The 27,683-nt window shown below is 45.2% G+C and overlaps 1 protein-coding gene across 2 annotated transcripts in view; it reads left to right on the top strand.

Annotated features, from left to right (window-relative positions):
* Positions 1-27,683, top strand: part of KIF26B (kinesin family member 26B) — a 442,501-nt gene that overhangs the window by 190,879 nt on the left and 223,939 nt on the right. For both annotated transcript variants that reach the window (XM_072830252.1, XM_072830253.1), the window contains one exon: positions 14,573-14,739. In XM_072830252.1, coding sequence (XP_072686353.1) covers positions 14,573-14,739 — 167 coding nt within the window. The remainder of the gene's footprint in view (positions 1-14,572; positions 14,740-27,683) is intronic.

Raw genomic sequence — 27,683 nt, 5'->3', positions numbered from 1 at the left:
AGTGCCTTCTTCAAAATCTTTAGATAAAAACACTTCTAGTCGAGTATCACCATCCTGTTGTTCACTTGAAAGCCAAGGCTAGATTCTCTGGAATCCAAGCCCACTCTGATACCATAGAAAAGGTTTTCACATGTGAGGTGGAAGGGATGGGAGCAAGGAATTTTGCGAGTGTATTTTATGCACGGTTGACTTTCCTTTATTTGATTGGAACACACAAAAACAGATCGGAAACGGCGAGATCATTCTCAAATTCCCCTGTTGTCAGTCTGACTTATTGCCAAGAAGTTTCTACTTTGTCCTTGGGGAGGAAGAAGATCATTTTGAGATTCTGTTTTATCTTGAGACAACACACTGTTATGAATCTAGAAACAGATAAAAAAAATACCTTTACATTAACTCAGAGTCCTTATCTCAGCACTTCCATGTAATTTATGAATCAACAGCAACAACACATGTGATAATTAAGCATTTCTATGCGTGCAGTGCTTTGGTTAGCTCAGGAAAGGGTATATTCAGCAATTCTGGTCTCTGCCCTCCAGAACAACTTGCTTAACATGCATCAATATGCATTATTAAGTGTTATAACACATCAAGTAAAAAATATGCCCAACACTTGCAAGACATAACACAGACTTAGAATTATTGGGGTAATTTGTCTGATGGCAACATTTAATCAGAGAGAGACTGAATAATTCACCAAAGCTTACTTTAAAGAATCAGAGCTACAATGCTGACCTTTTGGTGTAATCTCTCACTTTCAAAATACTCTATCTGGATGTCTTCTTTAGTATCTGAAAAACAAGAGGGAAGGTGGAAGAATAATAGAAGATACATTTTTTTTAAGTTTACAGAAGTCTGGAATAGCTTCTTTGAAAAAAAAAAGTTAAATGAAAAAACTTTGGCTTCTTGTTTTCCAAAGCATCTGTAAGAGGCTACAGGGAATAAAACACTAATTTGAAAAGATATATGCACAGTTATGTTTATTGCAGCATTATTCACAATAGCCAAGACATGGAAGCAGCCCAAGTGTCCACTGACAGATGAATGGGTAAAGAAGATGTGGTATATATACACAATAGAATATATCTCAGCCATAAAAAAGAATGAGGTCTTGCCATTTGTAGAAGCATGAAAGAACCTAGAGGGTATGATGCAAAGTGAAATATATCAGAGAAAGACAAATAAATTATTTTGCTTATATGTGGAATCTAAACAAACAGGAACCGACCTATAAGTACAGAGAACAAACTGGTGATTGCCAGAGGGCAAGGGGCTAGTGGGGGGTTGGGAGGTGCAGGCTTCCACCTACAGAATGAGTAAGTCATGAAAATAAAAGGCACAGCACAGAATATAGCCAATGGTATTAGAGTGGTGATGGATGATAGCTACATTTGCAGTGGGCATGGTATATTATATAGTCTTATTGGATCACTATGCTGTACACTTGAAACTAATGTAACATTGTATGTCAACTATACTTCAATAATACATTTTTAAAATAGGGGCACCTTGATGACTCGGTTGGGCACCTGCCTTCGGCTCAGGTCATGATCTCAGGGTCCTGGGATTGAGCCCTGAGTTGGGCTCCCTACTCAGCAGGGAGTCTGCTTCTCCCTCTGCCCTCCCCCCTGCTTGTGTGTGATCTCTCTCTCTCTCTTTCTCTCTCAAATAAACAAATATCTTTAATAAAAAAATTTTTTAAATAGCAGTTAGTTTTAAAGAAGAGGCTGCAGGGACTCTGAAGCGTGGCAGGGGGTCAGATTGATAATACTTTGTATCTTACTCCTCATCGCTCTTAAACGTAGGCTCTTTATGGGTGCCATAAGGATATTCTTTTTACCTAGTTCACTTTATAAACTTTGCCTATTTTACTAAGAGTTATAAACAGGAAAAAAATGGACTTTAAAAGTTGCATGTAATTTTAATTTTTTCTATGTTTATTGTATGTAGATTCATAATTGTAACCTGGGGGAAATGTGTTCATCGGGTCCAAAGCAATCACATAAATAATGAGATTTCTTTGAAGTTGTCTTTTCCTTGACTAGTGGAGGATTCTGTAGATCCTTGCTAATCAATATGGTAGCCATCGGCCGTATGTGACTATTGAGGATTTGGGAGATGGTTAGTCTGAACTGAATTGTGGTATAAGTAAAATACACATTACCTCTTTAGGACTTAGTACATGAAAAGAAAACATAAAATATCTCATTAGTAAAGGCCTTTTTAGATTAAATATATGTTGAAATGATAGTATTTTGGATACAGTGAGTTAATGAGTTAAATAAAATATTTAAATTAAATTCACCTGTTTCTTTGCATGTTTTTAATGTGGCTGTCATAATATTTCTATTGGACAGTTCCCATCTGGAGGGAAGGAAAATAGAGAGCTAAAAACCCAACTCATTTCTTGTACTTCAGAGTACATTGCTGAAGGGAAAGCTAAATATCCAGTGATCCCAATTTTTGGGTTACATTTGGATTTCATTAAAGCTTCTTTAGTTAAATCTACTGTAAACCTGCCCCAAGGTCCCAGGTGGGAAGAGAATTGGATCTTTTTGTTTGCTTAAAAGAATTCTAAGAAAATCCTGAATTCATTTCAAAAGCGATTCACTTTTAAAAGCTCTGTTAAAAAGCTTTCCATTTACTGAGGTTGGAAGTATGATTAACATTGAGTTCTTAAGAGGCTAAGTAATCGGGAAAATTATCCAGAAACTTCTGAGAGGACTTTCCCTGGTCTCGAGCAGAGGCATCTGGGGGGGACTTAAGGACCATTAGTAGCCTCAGATCAGCCATACGCTCCTGTGTTCACACCTTCCCTCCAATAAACGAAAACATCGGGAAAGATAAAATATTTATTCCTAAGTGTCTATAACTGAATTTATGGATCTAACTTGCTGGATATTATTGCCTGTGCAAACCCATGCAACTGTGCACGTAAAGCATGTTTTTATTAGTTCCTACATAAAATTTTTATGGTAATGGCAAACAAAGGACCAATTTAGTTTAGCTGAGTTTGTTATTATTCCAGCTTCGAATAGATAAGCGGCAGTGCAAATAACAGGGTCAACGGGGAAGAGGTTTCGGGTCTCTCAGGGCCAGGGCTCCTGGCCCACTGGCTAGCAGTGGTACCAGGGCTGCCTGCTGAGAAGCCCCAGGAAAGCCTGGCCAGAACAGAGTGGCATGAGGCTGGTGGGGGCTGCCAGCAGATCTGCTATGGAGCGGTGACACTCCCAATCAGTAACCACAGAGTATTCAAATTTAGTTTCTGAAAAGGCCTGCATAGATGCTTTTGAAAGAACTCCCACATACTGTATTTCAGCTGGAGACTTGCAGAGAGAAAGGGTTCAAGTGGCTTATTGTGGGTCATCTCCCACTCTGGGATTTAAACAAAGCACAAACAGAACAAAGTTCCTTTAAACTGGGTGCCTTCATCTGAGTCCCTCCTGTCTGTGGTTTGGCAGGCTGGCTGGCTGGAGAGCAAGCCCACGCCTCTCATTCCCACCACTGCCTTTTCATGTTTGACCCTTGAGATCTGGCGAATGATCCCCACAGTGGCCTAGAGTGGAGGCAAGTGTTTCTAGAATTTGAAGATAAAGCATCTTTCTTAAATCCTGCCTTTTCCTTCCCTATGACTAGTTAATAATTGAGAGTAAGTCTGTAATCTACAGTGAGTATGATTCCTGGACCACAATCTAGGAGACAGGATGTGACACATATCGACCTACTGAGGACAGTAGCAAGAAATATTCTGAATTGTGTGGGGCTGCGAAATGCAAGACTATGATCACGAATGTGCAGTGCTGGAGACAGTCTTAGAACTCAGCTGCCGTGAGCAGGCAGGGAATATGTCGGGTTCACTCTGGGCTAAGTTCTGTCTGGGACGTTAATGAAGTTACCACTAATGATCTGAGGGCTGGAGTGGTCCTGATTCTAGGTGGTGGAAGTACTTTCACATTAGGACACTCATGTTGCTTCATCTCCTCCCCCAGTGGATCTGCACTGGAGCCGTTCCAGAAAGCAGGCGACTTTGGTTGTCCTGACAAGTGTCTCTAGGAGCAAGGAGCATCTATAACTCCCAGCAGCCCCCTTTTGGCATGTGCTCCTTTTAGGACTGTTCTAATCTGAGGTTCTTTGTACTACATATTTCCTCCGTGGACCTGTTTATTGATTCTCACATGTGCCTTGTGCATTCTGTAAGTTGTTTTTTGGCATTGTTTCTCAAAGACACTGCTTGAGCAGGGTGTGTGTGTGTGTGTGTGTGTGTGTGTGTGTGTGTACCCATGCATGCACACATGCCCACACATGCATACACTCACATTTGTGTTTACTTTGGTCTCATCTTAGGCTCTGAGAGGAAAACAGTGTACTAAATCAGGCTAACCATGAAATGCTTATGTGTTGTTTTGCTCTTCTTGCCCATGTTTTATGAACCTGCTGGTGGTTAGCCCCATGGAGAGTCACATAGCAGAGTTTCCATACTTATGCCAAGAGGGAGGAGCAGTAAAGTAACTCCAAGGGCAAGCTTTATCTCCTGCCTTTGTGGAAAAGACCTTCCAGAATGGCTGTGTTGCTGTCCATGCTAACAAAGGGGTAACACAATTTCTAAGTAGTCTCGATTTGTGGTGAAAATTATAGCTGTGGGCCACCAGCTTCTTTCTGAGATGGCCTGTCTGATTCCCTGCTCTGGACCTGAGACTCTGGGTGTGTTTGTATGAAGCCTTGCAGACTTCCAATGACTTTGTGTGAAGGGCAGAGTCAGGGTCTAGGGAGTTGAGGAAAGACGACAGATGGACTTAGCTGAGATGTGGATGTCGTCGCCTTCTCTCAAGAGGTTGTTAAGAGAATCACTCAATTTGGGGGGAATTGTGGTGAGACAATTTGTTAATACAGCTTAGAGTCTTTTAACTCAGGATGGGATGAATAGCTTTTCAAGTGTGTATGAAAGACAAGAATCCCCAAAGATCGGTTCCATTTTAAATAGCAGACTCCAGGGACTCAAGGTTTGTAACGAAAGGGCAGATATGAAAGAGATGAACTCTCAGGTCTGACTCTTTTCAAGAATAAAGCACACTGGCTGGGATCCCTGAGGTGCCAGGGTCTGCCAATCTTGCTGGCTCTGGTTTGTTAGCTAGGGGAATCTAGTGAGATATGCTCACAATAAGTTAGTTGGTATTGACTTTGCTGGGCCTGACCCATATTATAAAGTTGCAACAAGTGGAAAGTATAGCCGAGCTTTGGGAAAAGCCATAGCATGTACAATGGAAGAGAAAACCAACATCTTAATTGAACAGAGGAGAAATTTGAGCAGAAGCACCAAGTTAAGAAATTAGGACACTGAATGGAATGTTACAGCCACAACAGAAAGAAGTTGAATATTTACTTAGTGAGGATGTAATCGTATAATCGATTCTCTGGTGGCAACTCACATAGAACATCTTTGTCTCTCTGCTAATTGTTAAAAGCAAGGGGGTGCTGAGAAAATTATATGAACTTGAAGAAATCTGATAACAGCAAAGTGAATTTGGGAGTTCTGTGTTACAACCAATAAGGCCTGGGAGTTTTCAGTGTCCTGAAATTTGAGAAATTGGGTTTAAGGGTAGGCTAAGGAACATCCAAACATTATGGAACCCCTGAAGCAGGTTCCATGTTGGCTTTACTAGTGAAATACATGATGAAAACATGTATACATAAAAAAGTGTATCTTATTAATAATCCACATCTGCTGGGTGAGCCGATTCAGAAAATCATCAAATGTAGACAAAGGCTGTCATGGGTCTGGTGACAAGATCAGGCCTGCTCAAAACCGATAATCCAGAGACTCCTGGTAAGCAGCCCTGCCACACTCTTCTCTGAATTCTGGGCCTGTAGGATGGATGCAAGAGTTAAAATTACCAGCTTTGTACAGTCAGTGATCCTATACTTCCAAGGGACGGGACGGAGGGCCGACCGCAAACCTCTTCACGAGATTCTTGTAAGTGAGCCCAGAAATATCTCCTACTTCTGTATGGGTTTTCAATGAGAGGCTTTAAAGCATACTGGTTTTGCATTTTCAGTCCATTGTTATTTGAAGAGAAGGACTTTTGAGAGTGTTTTTATTTAACATCCTTTATGGCAGATCTCTGATTTTGGGGGCGACCTTACAGAGAGGTTAATTGATTTTGTTAAGGTCCCACACCGGCCATTTGGCCAGAACCAAACCTCTGGCTTATTTCTAAACCACAGAGACCATTTCTTTCTCTCTCTCTCTCTCTCTCTCTCTTTCTTCCTTCCCACCCCCCCTCTCTGTATTTCAGGGATTTTCAGGCATTTTAGAGTACTGCCATCTGCTAGCTTCTGATATACACAAATGAGTATGGAAATTAACCACAAAGTAGATATGTAATTTAGGGCAACTCACCTCATCAATCTGGCCCTGAGTCTCTTCATATTTACACATGAGCATTGGCCTAAGATAGATCTAAAGATATTTCCAGTTCCATTTGAAATTTTTTGGAAAATTGCTGTTTGCATAGTGTCAGATTTGGCATTTCTGCAGCTGGTAAGCAGAAGATGTCAGGTCAGTTCAAAGTGTGAAAGCTTGTGCATCGCTTTGAAACAGCCAGGTGACTCTTAAAGAAAATCAGTTTCTCGTCCACCATGGATGGTTTGAGACATGGTGGGGAACGTTTTTTGTTGTCATCAATGATGTATTTGTATGTTTTTGTATAAAGGCCATGCAGATATTAAATTAGGAATGCACTTTTCAAGATGAAACAGGAGTATTTCTAAACGTCCCGGCTGTCTGTTGGATTATGACTTTAGAACCACAGAGCACATTCAGCTGCATCATCTGATTTCATCGCAGACATGATCTCCTGATTTCCCCTAGCTGGGGAGATGAGGGCTAGGGGAGGGGAAGTGACTTGTCCAAAGTCCATCGTGTTACCATTAACCAAGCCAGGCCCAGAATTAGCCCTTGGCATTCAGTGCAGCATTTACTGATGCCCTGATGCACCACACACCCTTTGCTAGACACCAGGGTGATGCTGGCAATTCCATTTTGTCCAGCCTGTCTGTGGTCTGGGTATCTTTCCTTTATGGCTGTGTGTGTGTGTGTGTGTGTGTGTGTGTGTGTGTGTGTTTAGGATTTTATTTATTCATGAGAAGCACACAGAGAGAGGCAGAAACATAGGCAGAGGGAGAAGTAGGCTCCCCACAGGGAAGCTGATGTGGCACTCCATCCCAGGACCCCGGGATCACAACCTGAGCCAAAGGCAGATGCTCAACCACTGAGCCACCCAGGCTGTGCTTTTGAGCTGGCCAAGGCACAGCAGAATCAATCCTACAATCTAGAGCCAGCCCCAGTGCTGCTAGCTAGCTTCCTCGAAAAGGCTTCAAACAAGGAGAAGCACCTCCCTTGGCTGATTGGAGCCCTGAACACTCATACTCTCATGGCTCCTGGTGCCAGGGCTCCAGCAGCTGCACACCTCATCCCCTGCCTTGTGTGAGCTCTTACTTCTGCCATCCCTGGCACCCCGAGCAGAGCATGGGTGCATGTATGCTGGCCCTTGTTAGGTTTTGCCCATAATGCCAGGTTGCTTTATGCAGACCAAGGTGAGTCACATACAGTCAAGTGTCACTGACAGGTCCCTCTTAACTTTTTCTCATAAGAGCTCAAGGAAAATATGAGGAAGTCACCCACAGTGCCTACAATGAAGGTACATTTTAAATTCCAGGCCATAATGCACAGCTGGTTTTCTTGAAAGCTTTCCAAGCATTAGGCAAGATTTAGGTGAAGAGCAGTGACACTTGCTCTGGGAAAGAGCTGCTTCTTAAGGATGCCAGACCAAGCACCACGAGATGATGGGTGGAGAAGGCCATGATCTGTGCTGTGTCAGCTCCAGGCAAACCTCACATCTAGTCTCTTAATCTTACTGTCCTTCCCCTTAGAAGCATCCCTAATACTCCATGTTCCTCTGCAAAATTACATAAAGCAAGTATTCAGACATTCAAAACTTCTAAGCCCTTTTCTTCAAAGGCTAGAACTATGGTTTTATTTTTTTAATGGAAAAGGGAAAGAGAATGGCTCAATTTTTTTTTTACATGAATCTTTACATTTTGCATTTCTGCATTTTATCTTCTGACACCTCAGGGTTCTAAAAGTCTTGTCTGGTACTGGGAAGGACCAGGGCAGGCCAGTGGGACTTCAGCCTCTGGATGCTATATCCCTGGGATCACTTCCCCAACATTCCAGAGAATTCCAGCTCCCCGGCTATGACTGGCACATGCTCCTACCCAGGCTGGCCAGAGGAACAGTTACTGGTGTCCTCTTCTTTTTTCATCTTATGTGTGTATATTTCTTTCTCCTTTTCTCTTGTTTGTCTCCTTTCTCCTGTTTCTCTTTTTCCTTTGTTTCAGTGCCTCTGTCTCTTTGTTCCTTGTTTGCCCTCCATCCTCCCCAGACATTTGTCTTGCTGCTATCTTGAATTATGAAATACTCCTGTTTTATTGCAGAAAGCTTTATGTACTCTATTCATCGTTTTTGAAATCAGGTGAAAATAACATTTATCTCTTAAAAAACAAACCAACTCCAGCCAATACCAACCCAACAAAATTAGTTCATTCTGATTCGCTTGTATTTAATGGATGTATTAATTGATGGATTTGTCAGATGTAGTCCATATTGAGACTCTGTGCTGTGCTGGAAATACAGAGGTTAGTAAGAGCCTGTCCCTGTCCTCCCTGAGCTTGCCTCTGGTTGGGGAGAGAGACCAGGGCCAGGCAGTCATAAAATAAACCAGATGCTCTGATACCAGAGCATCACAAGGATAGTTTGGGGGGAACACGTGGAGAGGGACGGCCCTGATTATTCAGAGTGGGGAGGACTGCCCAGGGCACACTTTTTGGGCCCTAGCCTGTGATTGAGTATTTGGGAGTGGGCAGCAAAGGTAAGCTTCCCCCAGGGGAAGCGTAGCCCCTGGGTGATTCAGTACATGGAAGAGGGGTTAGTCTTCCTAGATCTTGGGAGCTGACCTAGAAGTAGCCTCTGATGTCAGGGTTGGATTCATTAGGGTGGTGATTTCCTCTTAACTACTCCTTCTGAGTTTGCTTAGTTGGAAATTGAAAGTGAAGTCACTTATATCAATATTCAGACCATTTGATTTTATTTCAAGTTGGTCATAAAAATCACAAAGCACTGGAGAGAACATGCCTTTTGTGCCAATTGAGAAATTATCCAGATGATGATCCTCTTTATCAAGTCCTTTGCCGTTACCCCATTTCCTGAATGGGCAGCCACAGTTGAGGAGCTGTACTTTCTTGGGAGCAAGAGAAACTCAAGGATAGAAACCCAGCCCTGTGACATTACCTGTCCCAGGGCTTTTCCATGTGGTAGAGTTGATGCTATTTTTTGGTAATAATTGTGCGTACTTTATAGGGTTATTGTCAGGATTGGATATGGCAACACATACAGAAAGCTCTTCGAATAGAATTGGGTCATGGTAGATGCTCCAGAATGGCAAATTGTGTGATGATTGATGAGGGAGTGCTGTTGCTCCTTAGAGTTCTCTCAGGCTGGACTCTGTGTATCATCGCATGTCACTGTTTATGTCACCAAAACCACCCCGCAAAACATAATTGAGTATTAATCATTAAAATCATTGTGCCCCAGCATCTCTGCAAGGTGAAGTAAAATGCACCTGTAGAAATACTCCAAGCTTGATGGCAAGAGTTTCTGTAGCATTTGTCATAAGATGTTCTTCAAAGGAATAGCCGAGCTATCACATGAACCTTGAGCTGCACATTTTGGAACTAAGAAATTTAAGACAGAAATTCAAGACAGAAATGCAGCCGGCCCTTTGCAAGATCTCACACTCCTGTCTTTTCTGTAACACGTGGATGCCCCTGCCACTTTACTTTTGCACCACCCAGAGAGTAAGAAAACAGTGGGCAGGTGGCGAGGGGCCAGATTTCAGCCCCAACAATGAAATCGTGAAATGTGACAGCCTTCTCTGTTGGCAAGACCCTGGATGGAGGTGAGGCTGTAAATTGAAGGTGAAGAAAAGGCATCTCTCCTAGGCCCTGGGCAGCACGAGCAAATGGAATTCTCTTTTGCAAGAGGTCACTGAGTCAAATGCTGTGGATGGATAATTTTATGGCCACTAATAAAATTTATAGCCAAAGCAAGCTAAGATAATAAGGGTAATCAAACATCCAGCCCTGGGACATGAGAATCCCATCCTGGCCCCTTGGTGCTGGCCGAGGAGGGCTAGACAGTGCAGGGAGGAACTTACCGGTCTGACTCCAGGCCAGTGGCAGAGTCTCAGAGGTGATTTGTGCCCATTTTAGCTGAGGACGAGCTTCATGTTAGGTGGCAACAGCCTGTGCTTTGGGGACAGCGTCCCAAGCACTGTAGGAAAACTACCTGTCCTATGTAGATGCCTGCAAATAAACAGTTTTATTTATTGGAAATAAAGGACCAGAACCAGCTCATGTTGGTGTCACTCGACATGAATGAAGCAAGATAAGGGAGGATGGCGTTTTACTTGAGCAAGTATACAGAAATCAGATGTTTCGGGGGCTCCTGGGTGGGGGGGTCAGTCTGAAGTGTCTGCCTTCGGCTCAGGTCATGATCTTGGGGTCCTGGGATCAAACCCCACATCGGGGTCCCTGCTCAACAAAAGTTCTGCTTCTCCTTCTTCCTTTGCTGCTCCCCCACCTTGTGTTCTCTCTCTCTCTCTCTCTCTCAAATGAATAAATAAAATCTTTTTAAAAAATCAGATGTTTCAGTTTAGGTGGGGGCTTCCTGCAGCTCCATCTTCATCCCAGCTTTCCAGACAATTGTAGTTGATTTCCACTAACGTGAATCAAAAGTATTTATGGAGCACCCACTGTTTGCAAAACTATAAAAACCTTAAGTGAGAGTGTGAGCAATACATAATTACTAAAGAGATGTCCCTCAACAGTGAACTGTCAATTGCCTAAGAGAAAATACTGTTAGGTGTTATTTTCTGGGATCTGGGGGTCATAATATTAAAATAAGGGCAGAGTAAGATGCGCTTACTGTCCGTGGATGTCTCTACGCTGGAAATGGATACTGTTAGCATTCCCTGCTGCGTTGGCGGAGTCAGAGGAGGTGGCTCTCTGGGTCATTTAAGATGAACCCCCATGCTGTCACACTGTGGGTGCTCTCAGCCATTCTTGTTGGTAGGGAAGTCGAAGGTCAATGGCTCACAGATTGCAGTTTGCTCTGTGGAACCAACCTTGGTTTATGAGAGCCCAACATCTTTTGTCTTGATTCTGTGGTCAAGATCATAACCACATTTAAGATTTGCTTTTTCTTAGGGGACAAGTGTAGAGTTCCTCCTACAATTTTTGTGCTGATACAAAAATTTACCTGTGGCCGAAACACATGGATCTTGCCTAAGATTAAAACATAGAGAGGAGCTTTCTCCATGAGAAATGAGAAGAGCATCAGCCTGTGCCCAGGAATGACACCTGGGACACTCATACAATTAAGGACCCCATGGGTGCAGGCATACACATGTGCAAGTGCATACGTGCACCCTCTCCCTGCCACCTTGCCACCTGGTTCCTTTTTTTTGCCACCTCCTGTTTATTTTACCACCACGTGCAGGATGTGATGTGGTGTTTTGAAAGAAACAGATACTGTTACTTTAGTGGTTACTTTGGTGAAATGCCCCCATGTGTCTGAGATGGAGCTAAAAGGTCTTAATCAGAACAAGGGTGCCAGGGTGGCTTAGATGGTTGAGTGTCTGACTCTTGGTTTTGGCTCAGGTCATGATCTCGCGGTCCTGGGATCGAGCCCAGAGTAGAACTCTGTGCTGAGTATAGAACCTACTTAAGATTCTCTCTTTCCCTCAGCCCATCCCCCAACTCACACATGCATGCTCTCTCTCAAAAAATATAGACAGATGGATAGATAAATAATAAATAAAAATATTTTCTAAGTAAAATGTTAACATTTGTTGATTATGGTACTGGATCTGCCTGTATGTGTTTTACCCTTTTTTTTATTTCTTCTGCTTAAACATTTTTTTTAATTAGAGGAGGGAAGAAGGGGAGAGGGGGCAGGGAGCAAAGGAGGGTTTAGCTCTGGCCTAAGAGTCAGGGTCGTGTTCTCAGATTCCCATTAGTGAATCACTTCTGTGCTCCTGTGTCCTTACTGAAGAAAAGGAGTATTGAAGACAATGATCTTGGCAGTTCCTTCTAGCTCTAAGACATTCTGTGTTTCTGATTTCTAAGAGCAATCGATGATTGAATCATTTTACTTGCAGGTTTGGGAATTGAGTGGACTGTGTCCGCAAATTCCCACTTTTTTTTTTTTTTTTTTAAGTAAGAGATCTAGTCTTGCTTGGCAAAGATAGCCACATATATCTTTAAGGCAGACAGTGCACTGAAGCTCATTTGCTAAGGGGTATTTCTGAAAGCCATGAGCCCACTGGATGCTTGCATTCTTTCTGGGCCAGACTCAAGAATCTGGAATCACCTAGAAATCTGTGCCTCTCACCATTCACCATCCATTTCCTAGTGGCTTCTCTGCGGGTTTGCAAGTTACCGTTCATGTGAGACACAAGTGTCCCATTCCCGTTCTTCCAAAATTCTGATGAGAAATACAGAAATCAACAGGAAATACCACAGACAGATCCAGTGACAGCCATATTAGTGAGCCCAAGGACATCTGTGGTGGCAAATCGAGTAATGCATTCATTCACTGCCATACTGACTTTCTTCAGATGTCTGTGTGTGCTAAAACCAGTTGATGGGGGCGCCTGGGTGGCTCAGTTGGTTAAGTGTCATCCTTTGGCCCAGGTCATGATCCCGGGGTCCTGGAATTGAGCCCCACATTGGGCTCCCTGCTCAGCAGGGAGTCTGCTTCTCCCTCTGCCCCACCCTCACTTGTGTGCTCACTCACTCTCTCTCAAATAAATAATAAAATCTTTAAAGATAAATAAATAAAACCAGATTATGTATGGTAGATTGTAGCTCCTTGATGAAAAAAACAATGGTGCTGGCCTATTGGGTGTGTTTTTGGACATTGTCGGGGGCTGGCATCCTGGAACACAGGGGCTTCATAAGTGCTTCTTAGTGGTGACAGCAATGTGCAGACCTCCTCCTCCTCTTGCCTCTGGGACAGTGGCAGCTGGTCGAGGGGAGCCCTAGCCCCACAGACACAGTGGAAGCTGGGGGAGAGGTGACGCAGGCCCCCTGCCCATGTAGCAGCTCTTGCTGAGTGCAGGGAGTGGACTACTTCTGTTGCCTCCTCCCTGGGCTCTCTTATGTGGGTCAGATTTCCTTATAACTGGATGAATGAATGAGAGTAAGAAAGTATGTGTTGGCAAAATTTCACCTGAAAATGCCAAAGCTTTCCAAGTAAGGGCACGAATTTAAGCAGTTTCGAGTCAGTGGGGCTTAGAGTAACTGGCTATGCTGCTAATAATGAAAAGTACAAATGTTTTTATGTTCAAAGGTTAACAAATGGGACTCTTTCACTGGTCTACTGGTCTGCTCAGTTACAAAGTGGAGACTGTTCCTGGTCTTTGCTTTATTGCACTTGTATTTGGCAGGCAATTAGAAACATTTTCCACTCAGCATTTAAGAAGTTTGAGCTGGCTGCAGACGCTTTTTTAAACGAAAGTTTCTTTATTTCTTTTCTTCTTCTTTTCCTTCTTTTGTTAAACTAACAATTTTTTCCCTTTTGTAAGTGGACTAAAGTTTTAAAGTAGCTGGCTTTCCAAGTAGCACACTTAGACTTTGCCAGCGTAATTACTACATTCATCATGGAATGAGCACTTTTCAAAAGTGTATTTCTATAGGGGATTCTTATTTTGCCCAGAAGTATGGTTCTTCCTAGCACATTATGTGGATTTAGGTAAAACGGACCCAGCCCCACCCAGGGAACTTCTGTTTTAAAGGCAATCACTGCAAACAGAGTGGAAGCCATTTATCTTAATGAAGGAGTAGGAAAATCAAGTCTGTTGAAATGATCTCAGTCCTCTCCCAAAAAGGCCACTTGGTAATCCACGGTGGCTGTATTTGTTTCCACGAAATTCTCTTCATCATGTCAGCTGACTGCTTGCAGCAAACAACAGCAAATGGTGTTTTATTTCATTCCTCACTTTCTCCATTAGTAGGTTCATTGCTCTAATAAATGATACCGTGGCCCCTCTCGTCAATCAGCGTTTGAGGCCAGTCCTGGTGAAAAAACAGCGCTGGTTGATGCTTCTGCTCTGGTCTTGGGCCACAGACTGTGGATAATGGCTCATGCTTTCTCTACCAAATGGACAGGAGTCACACGGGCATAATTGAAACTCACAGTGCTGGGGAGGAGGGTAATTTTTTCCCATTATTTTTAATGAAAATGAGGAGGTGTCCAAGCTAAAATGCTGGAAAGTAGCATCCGAGAAGCCCAAAGCACCCACAGTGTACATGCAGAGTGTCCCTGGTTCCCCCAAATACCCCCTCCCCACCTGCACCCTGCCCCTACTTCACGCTCACAAGGGATGCTGGCCACGGTGCTCAGGAAGTGCACTGAGCTACAGTTAACAAGCTCAATCTCCATTTTCCTCATCAGATCTCCCAGCTGATGACAGAAACAGGTCGTGAGGGCCTGACCGAGGCAGCACTGAATCGCTACAATGCGGACAAGCCTTCAGCCTGCAGTGTCCCGGCCTCCCAGGGCTCCTGCGTGGCCAGTGAGACCTCCACAGGCACTTCGGTGGCCGCTTCCTTCTTTGCCAGGTAAGAGACACATCCACTGCCTCATTTCTTTCTGATGGGCCCACCTGGTTGGGCTGGGATTTGGGCCGAGTTAGCTAAAATGCTGGGATAAGTTTGGGACCGCTCTTGGGCTTCACTCTCCAAGACAGGGTTCCTCAACCTCAGATAGCTCACAGCTTGGGCCAGACAGCTCTGATATGGGGGGCGGTCCTGTGCCTCAGCAGCATTCCTGGCCCCTACCCACCGGACTCCCATTGCATCTGCCCTAGTTGCGATGACCAGAAAGGTCCCAGACATTGCCATGTGTGCCCTGGGTGGAGAACCATGGTGCTAAGAGCATGTGGCCCTACAGATGTCCTGCTGGGATGAGGACTTTAGTGGGTATGACCCTGTGGCTGGTACTTCCAGATTGACATTCTCATCACAGATAATGAACTGCTCAAAAATGAAGTAGGAAAGGAGGTGCCTGGGTGGCTCAGTGGTGGAGGGTCTGCCTTTGGCTCAGGTTGTAATGCTGGGATCCTAGGATCCAGTACTGAATTGGGCTCCCTGCAGGGAGCCTGCTTCTCCCTCTACCTGTGTCTTTGTATTCTCATGAATAAATAAATAAAACCTTAAAAAATAAATGACCTAGGAAGGAGATGACCATTTTCTTCATTCTTGACAGACTAGCTGGATAGTATATGATAACCATCCAGCTAATCTTAGTGGCTTTGAAAACATGAGAAACAAAAGCGAAAGGTATTTCAACAATGTTTCCTTCCTAAATTTAGCCGTGTGGCAGAGACAGGGTGGGAGACAAAGGACAGCTGAGCCCAAGCCCTTTCGGGATCATCTAATTCAGTGTCCTTGTTTCATGAAGGAGTGAACTGAGGACCAAGAAAGTTGAGCTATGAGTTAATTTATAGCAAAGCTGGAAATAGAAACCAGATTCCTCTGCCTTTTTTTTTTTCTTTTCTTTTCTTCTTCTTTTTTCCCCCCTTGGTGACTCATTCTTTATTTGATCCTCAGAACTTAACTTTAGAAAACTTTTTCGACCTACGATGTGCAAGCTCCTGGGTGAGCAGGATGTAGAATAAATAGCACCAGAGCTGAAATCAGAGGATTTTGAGGTTTGACATGCAGCTCTGCCTCTGCATCCTCATCTAGAAGACAAAGCCAGCACCTCCTCCTCTAGGGTGCTTTGATGATGAGGACTGATAATTGTGAATGATAAAGCAATGTACCAATGGAGATTTGGTATGGACTCAGATAACATATCAGGAAGAAGAAATATTGCATGGTTTTTCTTGTTCTCCTCATGCATGGTAACATCCAAAGCACAGATATGAAGGAGAAACTGTGAATACGAAAGGATTAGGTGAGAGGGGGAACAGAAGGCCAGTGTCCTGGATTAATAACATCTATAGTAAAGATGGCACACAGGCTTGTTGGGAGACTGGCTCTGAGATTCTCCATGTGCCGTCCTACCATCCTTATTGTCCTGTCAACAGTTGGGCCTACTTGAGTGTATGGGAAGTAACGGGAAATGTGGTCATCTCCACCTGTCCATGGGGGATTCGCCCCAAGACGCCCAGTGGATGCCTGAAACTGTGGACAGAACCGAACTCTGTATGTACTTGTGTTCTCCTATACAGACATGCCCACAATAAAGTCCAATTAATAAATGAGGCACAGTAACAGGTGAACTACAGTAACTAATAATAAAATAGAAGCATTATCACAGTAGAGGGATTTGGTTGGTTATATAAAACACCCAAGTAAGTGGGCAAAGGCTGCAGAAAACCTAATGATGGAGTTCAGCTCAGACTCCATCCAGCTCAGCTCTCCCAGTTCAGAATAAAAGAAAATTTGCAGCCAGTTCACACTGCCGTGGGGGAGAGTGAGGTCTTGGTCTTCATCACTGAGGGAGACCAAGTTTACATTGGGTGACTGCCTGGCCTTGATGCTGCAGAGGAAGGATATTCACTGCCCAGATGGGGGTTGACCTCCAGTGCACCTTCCTGACCCAAAATATTTTGAATGTCAGAAGCCTCAGCCCAGACTCCATCCAGAGACTTTTACAGATCAATTATGCACAGAAAACCCCAAAAGCAGGATTTGAAGCAGAAGGAGATCAGAGGTGAGGGGCTCCTGATGGTCAGTGTTAAGGGAGAACAAATGTTTCCTGCCACCAGGAGACCAGCAGTGCTTTAGAGCAGGGACAGCATGTGGACACGAGGTGGGCTGGGAAGGCCTGCGTGCCAGACAAATGGTGAGCTTGAGGCCGGCTTTCAGTTAATCAAAAGAGCATTTCCAAACAAACAAGAGCACACCAGGGGAAGGAATGGCAAATGATGGGCAAAGGCGGCCTGCTCTGAGATGTGCTTGCACAGCCAGGGTCAGAATGGAGGCAGTGGGGTGAACCCAGAGTGGACATGCCATTGCTGCTGGTTGCGAGGAGGGGCTGCAGATGATGTTCGCCATAAACAAAGACTGGACCAGGTTCAGATTGCCGGGGCTTGTGGTGTGAGCTGTCAGAGGGCGGGAAAGGATCCATAGGGCTGCCTAAATCCTTATTACTTTCTTTGTGGTGAATGCTGATAGCATTTGGAGCTTAATGGTTTAAGGCATTCAAAGTGCGTGGTTTGTGTTTAAAGCATTTATAATGTACAGCATGGGGAGAAAGTATGATGGGAGAAAGAATAATGTTTTATACCCACACGCACACACGTACATACACGCATATTCTCCTTCACACCCTTTCCCTTGTTGGCCCTGCTGCTCTCACCAACAATAGCTGAGCTTCCACCCCTCCCAGAGTGACAGCCTCCCTCTTACTGATGGGAACCTAGAGCAGAAGATTGAGTGACTAGCTCAAGCTCCAGAAGGTTAAGCCTCAGAACCAGGGATGTGGCTCAGTGCTGTGGATCCCCAAAGGTCCATGTGATACGTCAAAACCAGCCCAGTTTATGTTGTCAGACAGTTGATGGAGTTCAGAGCCAGGGGTTTTCTGCTTCAGGTAAAGTAAAGCTGCGTAAAGCGATGGTATAGGTGGCCTTTGGTAGGGGTGAAATCTGGATCCGTCACTGGTGCCAAAATTGGAAACACTCTAGGGGTCATGGTTTCCTTTCGAAGCCTGAGGATGTCTTTCCACCTGGGCATTTGGGGGCAGAGTCAGCTCCTGTGCCTCAAACCTGCGCTCATCACTTTTCAACTCCTGTGAGACAGTGAGATAGATCTGAGTCTGCAGGGTCCTGAAACTCCCCTTCCAGCTGTAAGTGACAGAGGGTGGCCTGCTCTCTGGAAGCTGTGCAGGACATCATTTCATCATTTTACGGGGCAGAAGTGCCATTTGCCCAATTTGTGGCCAGCACGGATGTTTCCTGGACAGTCCGTATGCATCACTCACTACTGAGCTCCTAATGGGCAGCATCTCCCTTCATCTTCAGACAAGCCTGGTGAGGTGGATCCTGTCTTCTCCCTGTTGGATGGATAAAGAAGCATCCTGGGGCTAGGTTACTGACCCAAGGCTGCACAGCCAGGAAGTGGCAGAGTGGGGAGCCCATTCTCAGTCCCCACCACATGTGAGCACTTGTCGGTGCTCAGTGCAAAACGGGCATGATGAGACGCATTATGGTTTTCTTCACCATCATCGTGAGCTGATGATCATTGCTTATGCATCAACATTTGGAATAAGTGGGCACTGCCACTTGTTTGAGGAGATCAGTAGAGACCCAGTTTGTCGAGGGTTGTAGACATCCACTTTTCTTTGTGATATCAGCCTGTCTTTGTAAACGTTTGCACTCCAGAGCCATGGGGAAGGGTGGAATGGACTTGACTGTGTTTCGGAGACAACATCTATAAAATAAGAATTCTGGTTTTGAATAAGCAGTGGTATTGTTGGCTGGAGCTACTCCAGGTGTGGTCTTTGGGGCTGTGGGGCCCGGGTCTGGGACAAGTGTGGAGGTTGAGAGGAAGCATTTAAAACTTCTGGAAGCTAGTGGACAGTAATTTTATGTCTGTTGAATCTAGGAATACACAAAGTGGACCTTGTATTTTGGCTGAAACTAGAAATTAAAGAAAAAGTGATTCTTCACCACAGATAGTCTGAGAAGTGCTGATCTAGAAAATGATGAAGCCCCAAGCACTTGTCCTTCGATGCCTGCCTGGCCAGAATCTATTTCTTTAAATAGCAGCATCTTGGTAGACTGCCTTTGCTTTTAATTCCCTGGTTTTGGAAAAGCACTTTTGGGGGGGGGGGCGGTGGAAATAGTAACATAATACTAAAAAAATTACTAGTAATAGTAACCAAAGAAAGACTGGCACAACTGCTTATCTGGTTGGTTAGCTGTCCTGTGCTGTTGGCTTTGGGCTTCGAGAATGAGGGTTCTCCTGTGTGTAAGTAATGGGAAATGGAAGAGTAGGGTGTGATTACTATAAATACAAATGTTTGCACAGGTTTGATTATTCCACGTTTTCAGACCCTTTGGCATGTGTGTCAGCTCACTGTTGGGTCCATCCCATGCACGAGCGTTTCTCCCTTCATCTCTCCCCTTGATTTTCCAGTAATAGCATCATTTTGTACTTACCAATTCTATTCTCGAAGATTCTGACCTCTACACAATGTAGAGGTTGATTACAAATCCACATGTCCTGGTTTTGGCATCTTCTGGGTCGATGTGGGTGTTCTCAATATCAGGTGCCCTCAGATACACTTTGTGGGGTCCATTCGCCCTGGTTTCTCTTTCTCGCCTGCCTTGTGTCTCATTCCCTTCTGCCAGCTCCCCGCAACCGCTTGCCTTTGGCCAGATCTCCTTCTTTCCCGAGGGATGTTATTAGACTTCTGTCCCTCTCAACCTGTTGTGCAGTTTCTTCCATGCATGATTTTAGATCCCTCCTTGTATTACCCAACTGCTTTCTCCAAGACCCTAGAACACGTCACAGACTGTTAACGACTGATGGACCAGTTTTCCCCTTGAGGCATTAAAACTAAGAGCAGCTCAGGTCCTGGGTTCGGGGGCTAAGCCAAGCTGTGAGAGTGGTCTCCTTGCTCTGAAGTCCTGCTTCAGAACGGTGTTGCTCCGTTCATCACACCCCATGTGGCACCTGCTCTTAATGCTGCATATGCATGTGTGGTGTGTGCACAGTTATTGCTCCCATGGGCAAGGCCGTGTCTAAAAGCCTCCCTTGCACATGCTTGCTGATAGCTGACTCAAATAGTGCCTTGTTGTTCCACTTAGAGCACACACAGTCCTCCTGAGGGATGTGAGCACCTTCCCGTGATAAACACCTCAGCAGTTAGCACCAGAGAAGAACTATTGGAAACACAGCAGAGCTGGTCTCAGGTGATGGAGGAGGAGGCAGATAGAGCTGGATGTGCAAGGTCCAACTCTTTCTGGATAATTCACCGTGGAGCTCCCACCTCCAATTTTATAGACAGAAGTAAATTCCCATGTTAGTGTCTATGATAATAGAATGACACCTACAGAAAAGTGAGGGTTTCTAAGAGCTCATCTCATGGAACTTTGTTATCATTATGCTTTTCCTGTTTCCTGTTTCCATTGAAGCCTGTTGTACCTGCACTTAACCTTCTCACCAGAATCTCATTCTGACCTAGTGTCTATTCCTTTTGCCTTTCCAAACAACTCCCCCACTTGAACTCCTCCCTTGCCCTCTCCAGCTCCCTGCTGACTTATTCCATGGCCCCCAGAGATGCAGGGCTTCCATTGGCTTCCTATGGCACGTTTGTGGTCAGGGTCAGCATGCAAAATTGTGCTGTTTGCCCATGGGACAAGAGCAACAATTGGAGGGGCAAATGGGGGCTTAAATGCAGCCAGCTGTCTGCTGGTAGGGCTGAGGTGCCTCCCTCTGGGCTCCTTCTATCCAAGAGGACCTCTGTTAGTCAGTTGTACAGAGGCACAGTGTGGGCTTGCCTGCACCAGCTGCTCCTGCCCCTACCCTGGTGGCTCAGCAGCACTGGGGCAGCAGTTCTGATGACCTGAACTGGAAGCCAAATCCCCACCCTCTGGGTTTCTTGTTTATTTATTCCTGGCAGGTCAACCTTACTTTTCTTAGAAAAGACTCCGTGGACTTCTCGGAAAAAGAGGGGACTCTTGCTCATGTATATGGATGAAGTGAATTTGTAGGAAATCATACCTGTGCGAATAGAGTTTCGCTTGAGCACACATCAGCTGCCGTTTAAAAGGAAAACATTAAGAAGGAGCCAAATGCATACTGAGTGCCCTCATATTTCAGGGGCACAGGGAAAGAGCTTCAGGTGTTTGCTGCATGAAAAAGTCAATCCTTGATGGCTTGAGAGACAGCGGAAGCGCTGAGGGCAAAGGTGTCTACATTATTATCCTTTGTGTTCAAAGAAAAAAGTCCTAAAATGCTTGAAATGGGTAATGCTAATGTCCAGCACCAACCCCAGCAACCCCCAGAACTATTCTATTTTGGGGTGTGCACACCATAACAAATGACCTTCGTGGCTAGGCCCACACCAGCAGGAATGTGTAAAATCGGGCAGTTTCTGGTTAAAACAAGTCCTTTGTCTGACTGATGGCCTGTTGGGGTGTTGGCAATCAGCTCACAACATCTGGGAGTCATTTGCACAGCTTTGCTTGAGCTGAAAACCCAGCTCATGCCTTGGTGTGGCTGTTTGAAGGCAAAGTGATTGCCGCAAGCCTGAGGGATCCTAGTTTTTCTTGTCAGGCGTTCTCAGGCTCAGACGTTCCGGTTCTTACTGCACATTTTGAGTTATCATTTTTTGACCAGTGTTGGGGGCAGGGAAGATGGGTGTTGGAAAGAAAGAAAGAGATGGTGAGGTGAGCCTGGGGTCGGATCCACAGCCTGCTACAGACATTCTGGCCTGGCCTGGATCTGGACTTCAGGCACGTGACTTAACCTCTGGGAGCATGTTCTTTCTGTTCCAGGGAGGTCATCCCATCTATTTTGCAGGGTTGGGGAAATGTGGTAGCACTTGGAAAATGTCACCGGAATCCTATGGATGATGTAAGAGGGCATATGCTGGGGCGGGGTAGAGGTCTGGCTCCCCCTGGGAAGCCCAGGCAGTGCTCAGTGGATGGCTCTTGTCATGCCCACCTTTATGTTGGGCTCATCTGGCACTTTTTCACCTGGGCTAGTGATCAGGGAACGGATGTTAAAGGCACACACTAATGAAATTGTGTCCTCCCTTCCTCCATCCTCTGCTCTCTCTGATTGACTCCGTGCAGATTTGATCCTCCCTCGTCAGCCTCCAATTCAGACCACAGGGTATCAACAGAGAAACAGACTATTGCCCTTTTTGTTTGTCTTCTACTTAATGTTTCTATTCCTTTTTGTCACCAGCCTTGTGGCTGGATCCCAAGTGCCTGCACCCAAGTCCTCCATGAGCCTCCGGTACGAATTCTCGATCGCCCCTTCCTTCCCTCCTTTGTTCCCAACATTTTCCTTTTTCCCACTGGGGCTTTTCCAGGGTCATAAAACTAAAGGATGAAACCCCTTCAAGACAGAAGTATGTGGTCAGCTAACTGGGCACCACTGGGATGCAACTCCCTGAGGGCAGCCTCTCCTCACAGCTCCCTTGTTGCCAATCACTGGTGGTGGGAAGTTCTTCTGAGGTTCCTCAGAAGTTCCTCCAAGATGAACTGGGCACTGTTCGTCCCCTGTGGATGGTGATTCTCTCTGCAGTCTGATGTCTGGTCTTCACCACTGCTGCAGAGGCCCTATATGGTCACCAGACCACAGTGGTAGTCCTCAGTACTTGAATAGCCAACATTTATGAAGGGTGTCCTATATGTTACACACTGTTCTGAGGTTGTTTTTTTTCTTTAAGATACTATTTTTTTTTTTATTCATGAGAGACAGGAAGGCAGAGACATAGGCAGGGGGGAAGCAGGCTCCCTGGGGGGAGCCTGATGGGGACTCAGTCCCAGAACCTCGGGATAATGACCTGAGCTGAAGGCAGGGACTCAACCCCTGAGCCACCCAGGTATCCCTGTTCTGAGTTCTTTACACAAAGTTAACATTAAAAGCCCCTGTGAGTTTGCCCTATTCTTAGCCTATGGCTTAGAAACAGAAACCAAGTCACGGAATGGTGTAGTAGCTTGACAGAAGCTATGCAGCTGGCAAGTGCATTAGTCCTCAAGCCCAGCTGTTTGATGGCGGGGTCCATGAACCAGGACCAAAGCTCTGTAAGGGCAGGGCCATTGGTGTCTTTGTTCTGGGCTGAAGCCCCAGTGCCTGAAAAAAGCACGCAAGAAATGTGCATTGAATGAATGAACAAACACTCTTGGTCACCATGCTCTCCTGCCTCCAGACTCAAGATGGGCTACAGTCAGTGGACAACTGTGAAGCCTCTGCATGAGGTCAATAAGTGACACCAAAGAAGGGAATGGATGCAAAGTAAACCACAGAAGCTACAGAGAAAAACATTTTGACCAACGGCTTTCTATTGTTCTAATTTTGTTAGTTACCAAAATACTGCTTCCTGTAAGTGTCAAGGAATGGGAAAAGATGTGAGAGACTCTCAAGCAGACTTCATGCTAAGCATGGAGCCCGATGCAGTTTGATCTCACAACCCTGAGATCATGACCTGAGCCAAAACCAAGACTCACACTCAGCTGACTGAGCCACCCAGGCACCCCTGCCAACCTCCCTATTTAAAAGTACAACCATTGGGACGCCTGGGTGGCTCAGCAGTTGAGCATCTGCCTTCGGCTCAGGGTGTCATCCTGGGGTTCTGGGGTCAGGTCCTGCATCGGGCTCCTACATGGAGCCTGCTTCTCCTCCCTCTGCCTGTGTCTCTGCCTCTCTCTCTGTGCCTCTCATGAATAAATACAATCTTTAAAATAAAATAAAAGTACAACCATCTTGTCTCTGCATCCCTCCTCCCACCCAGGACCCGCCATCTTCAGTATTAGTTTAATGAGTGGAGGGAAGAAGGAATCTCAGACAAAAAGAGAGATGAGCAGCTAAGTCTCCAGATTTTCCTCCATGGCAGTTCTTTGAGAATTTCACATCTTTCCCCATTCCGTTCAAACCACATGCTCAGGAAGTAAATTACTGCCTTAGTGTTAGGCTGTTCTGGGGAAATAGCACTGTGACAAAGCTTCCTCTGTGAAGAAGGCATCACTGGGAAACTGAGATTCTTATAAAAGCCATGAGTACCTAGTAGTCTTTTCAAGAGGAAGGTTTGCAAGAGATGGGACAAGTAGCACTGCTTGGGACAAACAAACAAAGAGTTAAGCAGAGAAAAGAGGACGAGTGCAATGCAGGAGGGCTCTCCATCTTTCTTCCTGTCTCCTTGCAAACCTGTATTTGCCTTCCTTGAATAAACCCCTTCGCTTTCTGTCCCCTACTTTGATTTATTATTTTAATTCTCTAGCTGTCCTAGTGAAGTATGTAAAGCATTTGGGGATAAAATCATGTGGAAGACATTATAGAAACTAAAGATGTATTCTGTTATGTGGTATTAGGTAGAGGGTTCAGTGTGCTGCTGATGAATCACATTGTTGACGAAAGCACGAATCTGTCCATGGCATTGTCTATCCACTAAATAAGAAAGTGACTCCTCATTGAGGGGATGGGGAGGAGGAGTTTAAGGGATACTGTTATAATAATTTGGTGAGAGGGACGCCTGGGTGGCTCAGTGGTTGAGCCTCTGCCTTCAGCCCAGGGCGTGATCCTGGAGTCCTGGGATCGAGTCCTGCATTGGGCTCCCTGCATGGAGCCCGCTTCTCCCTCTGCCTGTGTGTCTGCCCCTCTCTCTGTGACTTTCATGAATAAATAAATAAAATCCTTAATAAATAATAATAATTTGGTGAGAAACAGGTAGAACTGAGGTGTAAATAGACCTGGTTAAAGTCTCTGCTTTTTACATCGCAGATGTCCCCCAAGAGTAGGATTTTTGTTTTCTTGCCTCTAAAGTGGAAATAATGAATTTTTCTTTTTCTTCTGATGAGAACAGTAACTGTGTCTAACCCCCACCCCACCCCCTACACTGCACTTGGCACCGTGCCTCATACACACTAGGAGCTCAGGAAGTGAATGTTGAGACAGGGAGCCAACCATGCTTGAAAACTCGGACCTGTCCTGCTTCTCAAAAAGAGTGAAAATACTTAAAGAAACTGAGACTTAAAAAAAGGTATGGGAGTGTCCTTGAAAATAGCCAAATTTATTCTGTTCTCTCAGATTTCCCATCATTCCGAGAATTGGCATTAATGGTAAATGGCATCGAGATGGCTAAAAAATAAACGGAACATTTTTTTTTTTCGGAACATTTTTCATTATTGATTTCAACATAGATTCTGCACACACTATTTCTGATCATCATCTTTTCATTTAGCTTGTGCAAAAATGAGTTTAGCCTCATACCCTAATTAGATACTTTTCCTGGCACCTGGCGTGTGTGTTTATGAAGTGCACTGAAATTCGGGAAATAAAATTTCATGAGTCTAGAAATAATGGCCTGTGTCGTTTTCTTGGCAGTCTCCAAAACCAAGCCTTAAGAGTCCATAGTTTGTCCTTTTAAACTCTGGCCATGGGGGGAGAGGGCCTTGGCTGTGACAAAGAAAGAGGAATTATCTTGGGGCTTTTCATGGAAAGGGTGTAATCAGCACCAGGCAGGCCACTTTGAATAAAAAAATGAACAAATGCAGACCATCACTCAAAATTTATTTCTAGTCTGTTAGGTGCTTCCAAAAATAAATGTGGCTCATTTTTTTCAAATAAATTTTCATTTATTATCGTATTTGTCTCCTTGGTGCTCAATTTAAAGCGGCAGGGTGGCCTTTGCAGAGAAAACAGACTATTTCTGAACCTGGCCATGAGGACTTTTAGTGACATTTTCTAGGGACTAGGGATTAAAAAAATACTAAAGTCTTGAGTCGCTATACATGCTCTCACCACCTACAAGCATTTAAAAATCAAAATAACACCTTGTTTCCACCCTTGAGGACCTCTAAGAGTCAGGATAAAACTGAGAGAGGCAAGGGCACCTGGGTGGCACGGCTGGTTAAGCGTCTGACTCTTGATTTGGCTCAGGTCGTGATCTCATGGTTGTAGGACCAAGCCCCACAGTAGGCTCTGAGCTCAGTGTGGACTCTACCTGTGATTCTCTCTCCTTCTCCTTCTGCCCCTCCCACTCATGCTCTCTCTCTCTAAAATAAGTAAATAAGTCTTTTTTTTTTTTTTTTTAAATTCAGAGAGATAGTGGTAGAAGGCCAAGGATTATCAGCCAGCATGTTATAAAGTCCAACCCTGTCTGGGATCTGGCTGCTAAAGAGCCTCCTCTCCTGGGCCTGCAGCCCCTCCCACACCACTGTCTCCAGCCCTCCAGGAATTCACAAGATGAACATAACTGATGGCAACATGTACTGTTGAGTTTCTACCCCCCTGTGCCTGCCACACATCATTCTCTGAGCAAAACCTTGTAGCTCCTGAGGTCCAGTTTTTGTGACTCTGCCCAAGGGTTTTCTCTGACTGCTGGAGCCCACTGCGTTCAAGCATGGGACTGGCCAGGGTGCCAGGGAGCCAATGCTCTTGGAAAAAGCTCCCAAATATGACTGACAGGAGTTGGGGGTAAATGCCCCAGCTCCCCTGCCCCTTGGTAGGGACATCGCTGAGACCTGGTCCACCCTGACCCTGGTCCTTGTTCCATATTTCCTAAATAGGACTGAGCCTCAGCTGTCTACATCAGCAGCCTGCTTGATAATGCATATTCTGGTGGCTTCCTTTCCTTCCTGTCTCACTCCCATTCCCCTACTGCTGCTTCCTGGAATAACCTGCCAATTAAACCTCCTTGCACTCTCCTCATCCTCATCCAGGGATGGTCCCAAGAAGACCCAGCATAAGATATTGGCAGTATATCCTCATTCACTCATCCACCCACCCATCCATCCCCCCCACTACGTACCCACCAAACCAGCATTTCCTAAGTCCATGCTATATGCCAGGCATTATATGAGTCACTGAAGATGGTAAACAGGCAGCCACTGCCCTCAGGAAGCTCCAAGTCCACAGGAGCCTCCAGTCCCATTGCTAGGCAGTTATAAACAACATGAAGTTCAGGACAGAGAAGAATCAGAATTCCTGGTATTAGTCTCCCTTCCAGTCATTTGGATGTTGAAGTCGACTTTGCAGCACCCATTACTATCAGAAATTATCTTATTCACTCACTTGTCTACTGGTTTATTGCCTGTCTCCCTTTCTAGACTGTACAATCCATAGAAAGAAGCACTTGTCTATCTGTTCCATAGTCATATCCTCAACTCTAAGAATGGAGCTGGCGCCCAGTAAATATTTGGTGAGTGCATCTTGGAAGTGTCAGGAGTCTGCCCAAGAGTCCTCTTCTCCCTCCTGGGATTGTTCATCTGTGCTGTGTAGCTAAGCTCTACTGTGGACATAGTGTCTCCAACTCACTGAAAGCCTCTGCTCAGAGCAGGCGAGAAAGAGCGTGGCTCCCTGCCTATGCCCTTGGACCCCATGCCCCTGAGGGCTGGAGCTTCTTTCCAGTCACTGCGCCTGGAGAATGAAGTACTTTGCCCAACTGTGTAGCTGAGGTGAGTGCTTTCCTTTAACACGATGGAGGGTAATACGCTTTACTCAGAATCTGTTGATTTCAATGTCAGTCACATCTAAAAAAACACCTTCCCTGGAACATGTAGACTGTGGTTTGGCCAAACGAGTGGGCACCATTGCCTAGCCAAGTTGGACACCAAAACTAAAAACAGCACTGAGTTTAGCTGGAAAGAACTGTCCATTCCATGCAGTTCATCATGTGGATGTGTGTGGAGACTCGCTGAGGCTGCTCCTAGTGCCACGTCTCCTTGTGTTCAGGCTGCTGAGAGGGGTGCACCTGCTGGGTTTGGGGGGGGTAGGGGTGCACATCTGCCCGCAGTCTTCATTCTTTCCTGCAGTGTCTTTGCCTGGTGACATGTCCAACTTAATCCCCATGTCTTCTGCATAAATTGGAGAATCCCATA

This window comes from Canis lupus, chromosome 6, assembly GCF_048164855.1.
Source record: "Canis lupus baileyi chromosome 6, mCanLup2.hap1, whole genome shotgun sequence".
Lineage (NCBI taxonomy): Eukaryota > Metazoa > Chordata > Mammalia > Carnivora > Canidae > Canis > Canis lupus.
This window is presented reverse-complemented; position numbering and strand designations above follow the sequence as displayed.